Consider the following 11,700-nt stretch of genomic DNA (forward strand, 5'->3'; position numbering starts at 1 on the left):
ACATCTAGGTTCTTTCCATAGTTTGGCTACTGTGGACATTGCTGCTATAAACATTCGGGTGCACGTGCCCCTTTGGATCACTACGTTTGTATCTTTTGGGTAAATACCCAATAGTGCAATTGCTGGGTCATAGGGCAATTCTATTTTCAACATTCTGCAGGTTCCTTTCTTAAGTGTCCAACGCCGTTTCCGAGATAAACCTGTGCTGAAGCCCATATACCTAGTTCACCATCCATCTGTTGTCCTAACAATTTTTTAAAAAAGATTTTATGTATTTATTTGGCTGGCAGAGATCACAAGTAGGCAGAGAGAGGGGGGAAGCAGGCTCCCCAATGAGCAGGAAGCCTGATGCGGGGCTCGATCCCAGGGCCCTGAGATCATGACTCGAACTGAAGGCAGAGGCTTTAACCCATTGAGCCACCCAAGCACCCCTGTCCTAAAAATTTATTTCAAAATCATTCTCAGGGTCGGGCCTTAAACTGCACTGTGCATACACTCCAGGACAGCAGATGGTTTTGCTTTTTGTTCATGCTCAGCTCTGAGCTCCTAGAAGTGTGCCTGGCGTGTAGTCGTGAACTACCTGGCGTGTAGTTCAAGACGTGGTGCTGGGTTTGATGAATAAATAAGCAGCCTCATTCATGGTCCCAGGCTTCTCACATGCAGAATTTGTCCAGAAGATACCTACAGATGTGAAGTGACTGGGACTTTCCGGCGAGCCAGCCACATCACTCTCCAAACCTATTGTGCCTATATGCGTATCTTCCGGCAACATGAGCGTTCCCTTTCCCCCAGCCTTGGCAACTTTGGTGTTTTGAGACTTGGTAGATGTGCATGTCCAACCTGACATATATATAAAATCATATCTTACTTCTATTTTAATTTGTATTTCCCTAACTCCTTTCTGATTGCCCCCCCTCCCCCACTGCTGTCATGATTTCCTTTGTGGCTTCTGGGTTACCAGATGAGCAGAAATATGGATTGAAGTGGGTTGAAGGTCACCCTTAAGCTCTCAAGGGTACAGCCTGACACCTGTATGGGCCCAGAGCTCTCCTTGCAACCTAGGTTCCTTCCCTTCCTGGAGGGTTTGAGCACAAGTGCTGGGCCAGATCCAGGACCCACAGGACTGAGGAGCAAGCTTCGGAGGCCGCCCACCATCGCTGTCCCCGCCTGGTTCCGTCTTGAGCTCCTCAGGCTCCCATGAGGGAGAAGAGGGAGCCCTGGGTGCCCAGGCTGGCCCATTATTCCCTAGGTCTCCCTCTGGGGAGTGCCAGCTGCAGGTGCTCTGGGGCTCAGGGTGCTTTGGTGTCCACGGCTGCCTGGGGTCCTCTGAGGGCCTGCGTGTTCCCTCGGTGGGGGCAGCCTTTGGGGACCCGGCATCGCTCACCTGTGGCACACACCGTACCCTGCCCCTACTGGAGAACATGCCACCAGGTCTGCCTGGCTCCTCTGAACTTGACAGACTGACCACCACGGGGGCAAAAGAAGACAAGTTTGCAGGTCAGGGGACAGACATAATGGGAGCCGGAGGTACAACTAAGGTAGAAAGTTTGAGCTCACAGGATGCCCTTGGCCTGGGGACAATGGGGACAAATACCATGGCCCTGAACTGAAGGCAGCTCCCCCTCCCCCCGCGGACCTTTGAATCGGTGAACTGCATGCACACCAAGACTTGAGATGTGGCGCCAGTGAACCAGCCAGGGCAGTGGGCGCGGGAGCCCGGCCAGCGGCCATCTGAAAGATGCGTTCGGGCACGCGCAGATGACACTGGCTTGAGATCCTTTCCCATTTGAAAAGCATTAAAAAGTCATAGCCAGCGAGCCCAGAGGGCAAGCACCGACTTAACAACCCCTTTACTTTCTTTGGCAAAGCATTAAAGTCATTAACTTGCAGCAAGCAGGGAAAGCAGGTTCTTTCTTAACGCGTATCTTCTGAAAAATCTTAAAAATCAGCCGCGTTGAGACCTTGTCTCTCTTTGGCAGTGCTGAATCATAAAGCACCATCCTGTCGCTCAGAAATGGGGCCGTTCTGTCTGGGTGTGACTTGAGACAAATGGAGTCCAGCGAGCTGTCCTCCGCTCAAAGGCCCGTGGCATCTCCACTCTGGAGACCGGATGTAACCCTGACCCTTCCATCCGTCCACCATCTGAGTCCAACCCTGTGTTTTCTGCTGCCCCTGGGAGGGGTTTTTAGCTCCTCCCAGCATCTACCCCCGTCCCCGTGGCCACCCACTCACCTTGCCCACCTCTCTAAGCCGCCGTGTGTGGACTCTGCACCTGACACAGACCGCCAGCGGTTTAACAACACCTACCCTGTGTATAGATCCCTTGGCTCTCCAATGCTACCATCCACCTCTTACGGGAGGTGAACTTCCTGAATCTGACCGGACACACTCCTCTTTTGTCTGCAATCATGCCCACATGGCTTAAGTATTTATGTCCTGGATCTTGGCATCATACTTGCGGACACGCACCTGTCATGTACCCCCCCCTGCTCCCCCCAACCCCAGATGATGCATCCCTTGGATTTATCCCGCCCGGCTCTGCGTCTCTGGCCTGTGGGTCCGGTGTCACGTGCCTCTCGAGCGTCCGAGTGCCAGGCGTCGTGCTGGGCGCTCGCAGCCTGGGCACGGTCTTTCGACTCCAGCGGGAAAGGGAGACATTAAACGATGAGATGAATCATAGGTGAGCCAGGGCCCGGGAGGTAGAAGGACAGATGCTTCGGGAATATGTGTGAGTATGTGAGGGGGTGGTTGGAAACCTTTCCCCGGGAAAGGGTGTTAAGCTGAGACCAGTGGGGAGTGGGAGTTGGGAGCTGGGCAGAGTCGGGGACAAATGTCTCCCCGGCAGGCTGCCCTGACTGTCGTGCGGAGAGAGTCGAGGACGCCTGGCCATGTGCAGGACTGGGGCAACTCAGCAGGCTGGCTGGGCCAAACCTCACGCGTGCCCAAGGTCGTCAGGCCTGCGTCTCAACCGGCTCCTGTGAGCTGATCGCTGAGCTCTTGAGACATCCTGCCTGATAAGAAGTTCTCTGTGGACCTATATCTTGGGCCAGGCAGAGGTCTGTGCTCACAGTGTGGTGGTGAATATGCCGGGCTGCTGGGGCCATGCAGTATCAAGGCTGACCTCTGCGGCTGGAGCCTGAGCGCCTAAGGTCAATTTGCAGGAGCTGTGTGCGCACGGACCCGCCCCCAACAACACCCCGGCACCCAGGTTCAGGGAAACTGCGCCGTTGGGTGGTATATGTTTCCACAGTCTCGGGAGAGGTGTGTGTCCCTGGGATGCCCCTGGAAGCCCGTGCCTGCTTTGCTTGGACTCTGCCCCGTGCGCTTTCCCTTTGCTGATTGTCATGGTGTCCTTTCACCGCAACGAGCCATTGCTGGGAGGAGGGCAGCTCGTCCGTGAGTCCCTCTAGCGAGGCTGGTCTTGGGGTCCGCTACCCGGGGAGAGCAGGGAACAAGGTCTACAGCAGAGGGAGGAAGGAGCTGGAGGAAGGGACTGGCTTCCTTGGGGCCTCACAAGTCATGGTCAAAATGGCATAGTTCTCTCTGCAGGCTTGACCTCAGTGTGGTTATTTAACCCTGTTCCATGGCCCAAGGCTGCATCAGCCCCAACTAGACTGCATGAAGTTGTCTACGGGAAACTCGCCAGTTGGCGAATTTGCCTGGAGTGGGCTTGCGGAGCCCAAGAGCACGTGGAACCCCCTGCAGGAGGTGAAGCGCGACCCCAACCCATGGGACAGCCACACCGAGGACTGTCCGCATGTCCCACCTTGGGTTTGGAGCGGAGTCCCTGCTCCATATGTATCGGTCGGGAAGAGACAGCGGCGTCTTCAGTATAAAGGTAGAGGGAGAATCCCAGAACCGTTCACCTTGCTGAATCCTACATACTGAAAGCTCAGAGGTGACATCACCAATTCGTTTCATGATCACATAACCATGGTGACAGAGTAAGTCATGGGAAAAATAGGGTGGGAGAGTGGTTGAAGCAATTTAAGGAATTTATTGGCACAAAGGATTCCGTTATCAAGGTTGCAAATAAGTCATGAACTTCAGGCATGGACGTGCGCCGTGCCACTTTCTGCTTGCTTGGACAAGCATGCCGCCTTCTCAAGAGTATGACTTGAATCCAAAATAGCTGGAGAAAAATTTAAAAGTAATGACAGAAGTGCTCATATAACTCATTTCTTAATCAATAGGGGACTATCGTTTCGATGGAGCGGGAGGTGTGGGGGCGGAAGCCTGTTGGGCTGGTGGCCGGGCTGCAGGTCGGCACTCCCGGGTCAGAGCAGAACTGCCCGTCTATGGGGTGGGGGCGGTGATCCCGGGTCCCACTAACGGCCTGTGAGTCCCAGTGCCTCGCTTCTGGGGGACACAGAGGCTGCTGTGTACTTTGCAATGACAACGAAGTCTCATCTCGGCTCCCAAGAGACATGGCAGTTTATAGTTAGATAAACCCAGGTTTGAATCCTGTTCTAGCTACGTGACTGTGTGTGCAGCTCAAACCCTCCGGGCCTCAGTTTATTCAGACATGCACTGGGCATTATAAGAAGACCTTGTCCGTAGGGTTGTTTGGAGGATTAAGTGAGATGATGTCTATAAAGCACTTGGTACAGTGCCTAGTGTGCATTAAGGGCTCAAATAACAACAACGAAAACCGAAAGGATATTAGAGTTTTTAATAAATCATGAGACACAAGAAGACATTTGCAAAGGCTCAGTGCCATCGCCGTGTGCCTCCGGATTGTCATGCTGGGTGAGGACGATGTCTGCTCTGAGTTATGTAGTTGTGGAGCGGACGAAGGGACCTGATGAGTCAGCTTCGCTATTCTGGACTCAAATGCTCGGGCTGCGTTTTCAGGCACAGCCCATAGCTCACATGTGTTGGCTCTGGTGTCCGATGTTTACTCCCTGGGCTCCTAGGAGGGTAGGGAGAGAAGCCATTGGAGGCTGGGTTGGTCAGATGGCCCTTGATGCCAAGCTCTGACTAGGAGGGCAGATTGCCCCATGTCCCCGGAGCCGGGGGGAGGTCCTGGCGGGAGGGACATCTGGATGCGATCCCGGCTCTTTCACTGCAAGTGTGAGGCACTGGGCAAAGTCAGCCAGTTCCATACACCTTAGTTTACCCCTGGAAAGGGAAAAATACCTGATCTGCAGAGTGGTTGTAAGGATAAAATGACACGATGTGATGATGTACATAAAAACACCTGCCCTGTGGTGGGGCTTCATAAACACGACGATTGTAACCGTCTAGGTAAACAAAGTACAGTCATGAACAAGGGCGAAACACATTAGCAGTAACTGGTGTTGTTCTGTGACAAAACGATCCTGTGAGACCAACTCGGTTTCCTTCTTGGAAAGAACGCGACACAGTCGGCAGAAGGTTGGACTGGAGGCTTGGCAAATGAGTGCAGTTCATTCCGGGAGATGGTTGATGATTTGGATCAGATCCCGGCCCCCGTGACATGCTCATCCCTGGGAAGATCTGGAGGGGTCTTCGTGGGCGGGCAGGGGCGCCGTGCAGGAGTGGGTTTCCTTCCCCTGGGGGAGGATGGGGAGGAGCCGCCCCGCGGGTCAGGTCTCTGTGTGTTTGGGATGGCAACAGGGTGCTGAGGAGGCTGAGCTCCAAGGGAGGTCTGGGGGGGGCTGGCCACGATGCAGGCTGATCTCCGCAGCAGGAGGCTGTGTGCTGGGGACGCATGCCTGGGGGCCAGCTACAGAACCTGGGGCCACAGAGCAGAAGAACCTGTGTGTGTGTGCACGGTTGGATCAAGTGGAGGCAGAAGGACCAGGCCCCGGACAAAGGGTCTCAGAGTGGCCGGTGCCCCTCCTGTCCTGATGCCAGTTGCTTCCGCATCAGAACACTTCTCTGGGAGAGGAACCAAGGAGGTGACGGCTGCAGCGCCCGAATGACACAGAGGGACGTCTTCCGTCCCGACAGCCTCCATCCGGCAGGGAACTCAAGTCACATTGCAGGCAACAAACATGAATGGAACTTTGAAGACACGGGGGTGTGAGTCTGTGTCACTGCAGCTGTGTCCCCTAGGCACTCATGGAAAATAAACCCTTCCAAATGTCAAGAGGTAATGGTGTCTGTCGCCATCCTGGAAAGCCACCCAGTGGGGGGGTGGGGCCGGAGCTGGGAACTGGGCACCGCTCGAGAAGGTGAGTGTTTGATGCTGTTTGGTCCTTTCTCCCCCACATCCGAAGGAGAAATTCCCAAGCATGTTCCCATGGGAAACGAGAGCTTATGGTGGCACCTGGTGCTTGTTGCTCTACTGTGGTGGTTCTCAGCTGGGACCAATTCTGTCCTCCTGGAGGACGTCTGTCAATGTCCGAGCACATTCTTGCTGTCACTTTTTTTTTTTTTTTTTTTTTTTTTTTTTTTTTTTTTTTTGCGGGGGTGGCGACATGCTACAGGTATCTAGTGAGCAGAGGTCAGGGATGTTGCTGAACACCACACAGCGCAGAGGAAAGCCCACAACAAAGAGGTCTCCAGCCCCACAGATCAGCAGCGCTGAGGCTAACAGACCCTGGTGCGCGGCGGCGTGAGGTCCTCTGTCAGTGGACGTGGATCGTTTCTCACACCCATCACCTTGGTGAAGGCAGAATGGGGAAGGGTCACGGCCAGCCTGGAAGCCTCGCTGCTGGCCATGGACGGGAGAGGAGGTGGGAGCAGGTGAAACATTTGGGGGTGGGGATGAACCCAGAAGCAGCCTCAGGCTCACCTCCCAAGGTAGATGAAGGAGAAGGGCAGAGTTTTCCATTTCCAGTCAACTCTTACTTATTTAAAACCCGATTTCCTTAAGCACATAATTATATGTTTATTTCCCGGAGGAACTCTTGAGGCAGCGGAGATCTGCTTAAATTATGGGGACGGAGGCTGCACACAGGGCTCTAATGGGGTTAGAAAAATGTTCTGTCTCCTTTGAAGGAGCCTTGGGAGGAAGGGAAGGGCAGGTTCCTCTCCTGCAGTGCAGAGATGTGGGGCGGATGGAGCTCGGGAGCTCGGGAGGGCACTGAGTTCGAGGACTGGTTGTCCCACCTGCTGGGGCAACAGCAGAGCTGAGGGGAACTCTGGGTGCAGCGTCAAGCCTCCGGCCTCTGGTTTCCATCCTGGTAGGTGGCGGGAAGGCATCCAGGAAGTGGGCCGTCCGCATGCTTCCTGCCTTCATTTGCGTGCGCGCGCGCGCACACACACACACGTGCACGCTCCCCTTTGGAAGGGGCTGTGGGTGGCTTCCGGGAAGCCGTAGGTAGGGTGGGGGGACTTCAGTACCTCTCTGTGTAGTACATCTCTGTGCTGCTTCCCACGTCTCTGTGGCAGCCTGTGTGCCTGGAATTGGGGGCTCCCCACACCCCCCGACCTGGCTGGGCTGGGTGGGGACGGAGGGAATAGGATGGCCAACTGAGTCCCTAGCTCTAACATGCCTCGGAAGAAAGGCGGAGGCATCTTACAGCCTGCCTCCCCCTCCCAGAGACATAGGGTGAGACTCTGGCTGATACGATACTGTGTGTGTTGGATGGGCGCTGAGCTGGACGGGCAATGGTGCAAAGGAGAGAGATGCATCAGGAGCAGGTGCCTTAGACCTGCCTCTGGCCCAGGCGACCCAGGATGGGGGCCTCGGGGGGACCCTGGCCTCCTCCCACTCTGTCTCCCCTGCCTCTGGGAGGCACGTCTCTCACAGTGCCACCGTCTGGGGCTGGACCCGGTGTGCGCCATCTCCTCCAGGAGGCTGTGAGTCATCGTGCTGGACTGGGAAGCCTCCGCACCTAATGAAGCCCGGTGCACGCAGTTGGGCACTCGGTCCGCGGTTCCTGATGCATTTCTACCTTGTCCAGCCCGCCTGCCATGGAGCCTGCCGAGGTCACAGCGAAGAGAGTCTGTCCAGCTGGTCTGCCCCACCCACCCTGTCTCTCAAAGCCCAAAGCATGGTGCCAGGGCTGCTAGGGTGGGGCCCAGCTGGGAGTGAAGGTAACAGCTGAACCACGGCCATGAGTTGTGGCCCTCAGTGTCTTCATTCACCCACCAAATATCCTCTCGGCACAAGCACCCCGGCTGGCTCACTTCCAGCCTCGCTCAGTGTGAGGTGTGGGGCGGCATAATGGGCCGCTGCTTGCTCGGGAGTGGAGCAGCCCACAGCTGGTGGGGGGTGCCTAGCCCTTGGGAGCTGGAGACGGAGGTTACCTGTGAGCACCAGGCCTTCTCGGTCTCGAGAGGGCTAACAGATGCCACACAAGGGGGTAGAGGGGCCTTGACTGGGGGGGGGGGGTTGAATCCGCAGGGGCTCTCCTGGTCTGTGGGCATCAGAGACCTGGGGCTGCTGGGAATTTGTGCCCCTTTCATTGGTCAGCTCCCCTGGAGACACATCAGAGATCATCAGAGAACAGAGTCTCAGCACCTTTCAGAGGCAGAGGGCCTGCCCACCCTTCTGCTTTCTAGAAGTGTGGCCTTGGGCCGGAGGCTTAGCTACCTCCCCCACAGGACAGGGAGGGCCCTGATGGCATCCCCAGGTGGCAGGGCTCCGGGAGGCTCGGCAAGCTGCGGGTGCCGTGCACCGTGGGCTGGTTCTCAGAACTTATTTATTCAGGGAGGGAGTGGAGGGAGCCCCCTTGTCCCCCAGTGCAGCTGCCCCTGTCTCTTCGGTCAGGACCCGCCTGCACGGAACAGCTGCGCAGTCTCCCAGTCTCCCTGGCCAGCGGGAGCGGCAGGGCTGAGCGCTTCAAGGGCCTGTCCGCGTCTCCGACCCCTGCACACGGGGGTCAGGGCCTGGGGCGCAGACTGGAGCTGAAGCCCTTCACTTAGTCCGCTGGTAGAACTGGAAGACGGCTTTCTCCTGCTCGTAGGTCTCGATGGAGCCAGGTCGGAGGCGCCGGATTTCAGCGATGGCATCCCCCGCGGCCAGACCCCGCTCCTTCACCAGGTAGCAGGCAAGCATGGTGCCGGTGCGGCCGAAGCCCAGGGCGCAGTGCACCCCCACGGCCTGGGAAGAGAGAGAGCTGGGGGGGGGGGGTGGAGCCCGACGCCCTGCCGGGGGGGCCCCATCTCCTTGTCCCCACACCTGCTGCTTCTGGGTCAGGCCCAGGACCTGGCAGGGGTCTACGGCTCTCCGGGGCGAGAAGGGACATCGCAGTCAGGGAGTGCTGTCCTGCGGAGGCCGCCGTCACCTGCCTTGTAGTTGGTTCAAGGGCTGGGCCCCTGGGCTGCCTGTCCCCGGCCCTGGGCCGGCTTCTTTTGGGTTTAGAAACGTGGATCCCGTCTATCCGGACGGCGCGAGGCTCCGGCGAGCGCGCGGCGGCCTCTGCCTTCCAGCCTCGGCCCCTCCGCTCCCAGCGCTCGCGGCTTCCCCGCGGCTTCGCCCGCGGCCTGGGTCCCCAGCCGCCCGTCGCGTCCCCGCGGGCCCCGCCCCCGCCCGGCCCCGCCCCCCGCGGACCCCGCCCCCGCCCGGCCCCGCCCCCCGCGGACCCGCAGGCCCCGCCCCCGCCAGCCCCGCCTGGCCCCGCCCCCCGCCGCCCCGCGGCCCCGCCCCGCCCGCTGACCTCGCCGCGCGCGTTGGCCTCGTCCACGATGCGCACGAAGCTGTCGACCTGCTCGGGGGCCGGCGGGCAGAAGTCCGGGACGCGCAGCCGGTGCAGCGTGAGGCCGGGGCAGCTGTCGCCGTGCGGGGGCCCGCGCTCCGTCAGGGACACCAGGTGCCGCACGCCCTGGTCCAGCAGGAACTGGTAGTGCGCGGGGAGCCGCGGCAGCGCCAGCCCCGCCAGCCGGCCCGGGAGCACCCACGAGAAGTTCGGCGGCTGCGCGCCCATGGCCGCGGCAGGACACGCCGGCGCGCCGCCCCCTCGCGTCCCGCGCGCCTCGGCCCCGCGCCTCCTACCCGCGCCCGCGCCCTGGGACACGTGGGCTCGGCGCCCCGTCGGGCGACGCCCCGCTCCGCTGCGGGGATTGGCTGAGCCGTCTCGGGGGCGGGGCCGGAGCGCGCTCCCTGGAGCTCTGAGTGACAGGACGGGCGCGACCCGGCCCCGGTCCGGAGCAGCGCGCTCGTTGACTGGTTGGATTTCAGGACTGGGCGGGATTACCGCAGCGGTGCGCACGGGGATTGGTGGAGCTACCCAAATAGCGGGGAGGCAAACCCACAGGGGAGGACGAATTGCCTAGTGCGGAGGCGGCGAGCGGGGCCGGGCTCTGCTGCTCCCTGGCGGCCGGTGGTGGTTATTACACCAGTGTCCACGGGCCCCTGCGCTCCCCAGGCCTGGCCTCCTGGGGGTCTGACTTCCTTCATCCTGGACGCCCAAGGGTTCCTTCTCTGGGGGAGGAACCGCCTCTACGGTGACTGGCCCTTGTCAGTGACTTGGTGAACCTGTCCAGTAAGGGCGGTCTCCACTGTGCGAGGACTATTCTCCTTGTCCATGGCTGGGATTAGTCAGAAATACTGGCGGCATCTGCTGCCCTCAAGTCCTGCCCGGGGTAGTAATCACAGTCCGGCGATGACAGCGACCCACGACACAGGATGAACGTTTAGTGAGCAGTCGCTATATGCCAGACACTATTCTTAGCACTTTACCCGTGTTGACTCATTTAACTGCCACAGTAATCTGATGAGGCAGGTTATCTAATCCCCCTGCTTTTTTTTTTAAAGATTTTATTTACTTGTTTGACACACAGAGAGATCACAAGCAGGCAGAGAGGCAGGCAGAGAGAGAGGAGGAAGCAGGCTCCACGCTGAGCAGAGAGCCCCATGCGGGGCTGGATTCCAGGACCCTGAGATCATGACCTGAGCTGAAGGTAGAGGCATAACCCACTGAGCCACCCAGGCGCCCCTAATCCCCCTGCTTTACAGAGGGGAAACTGAGGCTGCAGAGAGGTTCGGGGATTTGAGCAAGGTGAGTCATGGTCTGGGGACTTGAAACCAGACAGCCTGGCGCCAGCATCTTTAAGGCCCAGTATCGTTTCCTAAAGTTGAATGGAAGGGGAGGATGCCGCCTCTTCACAGGGCTGTCCTCGCACTCCCAAATACCATCTGTGTTAAGCTGCAGGACCTCTTAATTTCTCTTAACATTTCATGACTTCCAGGCTCTCCTTCTCTGGAGGGGAGACCAGAGTTCCTCGGTGTTGTTCTGAACACTATGTCTTGGCTGGGATCTAACCTCCCTGGGTCCTCATTTGAAATGTGCTTGTAGGGATGCAGACTAATTATGATTATGAAAATAGTCAACCCTTGTTCAATTTGCTTGTGTACTAGGTCCTGCCCCAAGGGCTTTCTGAAGAACCACACGTGGATGGTATTTTTGTGTCTTTTTGGTCCACACGTAATCTGAGGCTTAGATAAGCTGGTTAACTTGGCCAAGGACACGTGACTAGTTTGTGGCTGGGCTGGCGAGCCAAGGCCTCTCTGAGTCCAAGCCCAGGGCACTTAGCTGTAAAGACACTCCTCTTCCCCTGTCTCCACCTGCCCCTGACACACATTTGACCACTTAAAGATATGATTCCAGTAAAATGGAAAGGAATTTTTCTTCCCCCAAGTTCAGAGGCTCCCCTGACCCTGTAAAAATCCACTTACCAGTTGCCCAGATGAGGCTAAGGCATTGCCTCCACCTACCCTTGCCAGGAGCCAGGAGCCAGGAGCCAGGAGCCAGAAGCCAGAAGCCAGGAGCTCTGCAATCCCCCCTTTCCTCCCCTTCCCTGCGATCTTAGCCTTGGCACTCCCAC

The 11,700-nt window shown here is 58.1% G+C and overlaps 1 protein-coding gene across 1 annotated transcript; it reads right to left on the reverse strand.

Annotated features, from left to right (window-relative positions):
• Window positions 1-8,559: 8,559 nt before the first annotated feature.
• DUSP23 (dual specificity phosphatase 23) lies at window positions 8,560-9,871 on the reverse strand. The gene is made up of 2 exons (XM_059146389.1): window positions 9,534-9,871; window positions 8,560-8,977 (listed from the first exon to the last, which is right to left on the reverse strand). Exons 1-2 carry the CDS (start codon window positions 9,798-9,800, stop codon window positions 8,792-8,794), a joined length of 453 nt encoding a protein of 150 aa, XP_059002372.1. The 5' UTR covers window positions 9,801-9,871; the 3' UTR covers window positions 8,560-8,791.
• Window positions 9,872-11,700: the final 1,829 nt, after the last annotated feature.

The sequence above is a fragment of the Mustela lutreola genome, chromosome 14 (assembly GCF_030435805.1).
Source record: "Mustela lutreola isolate mMusLut2 chromosome 14, mMusLut2.pri, whole genome shotgun sequence".
Taxonomy (NCBI): domain Eukaryota; kingdom Metazoa; phylum Chordata; class Mammalia; order Carnivora; family Mustelidae; genus Mustela; species Mustela lutreola.

Bases quoted from the DNA above. Each gene is read 5' to 3' on its own strand.
- DUSP23 (XM_059146389.1), bottom strand. From the start codon at position 9,800: ATGGGCGCGCAGCCGCCGAACTTCTCGTGGGTGCTCCCGGGCCGGCTG. The intron at 8,978-9,533 runs GTCAGCGGGCGG...CTCTCTTCCCAG, and splicing joins AGGCCAACGCGCGCGGCGAG to GCCGTGGGGGTGCACTGCGC.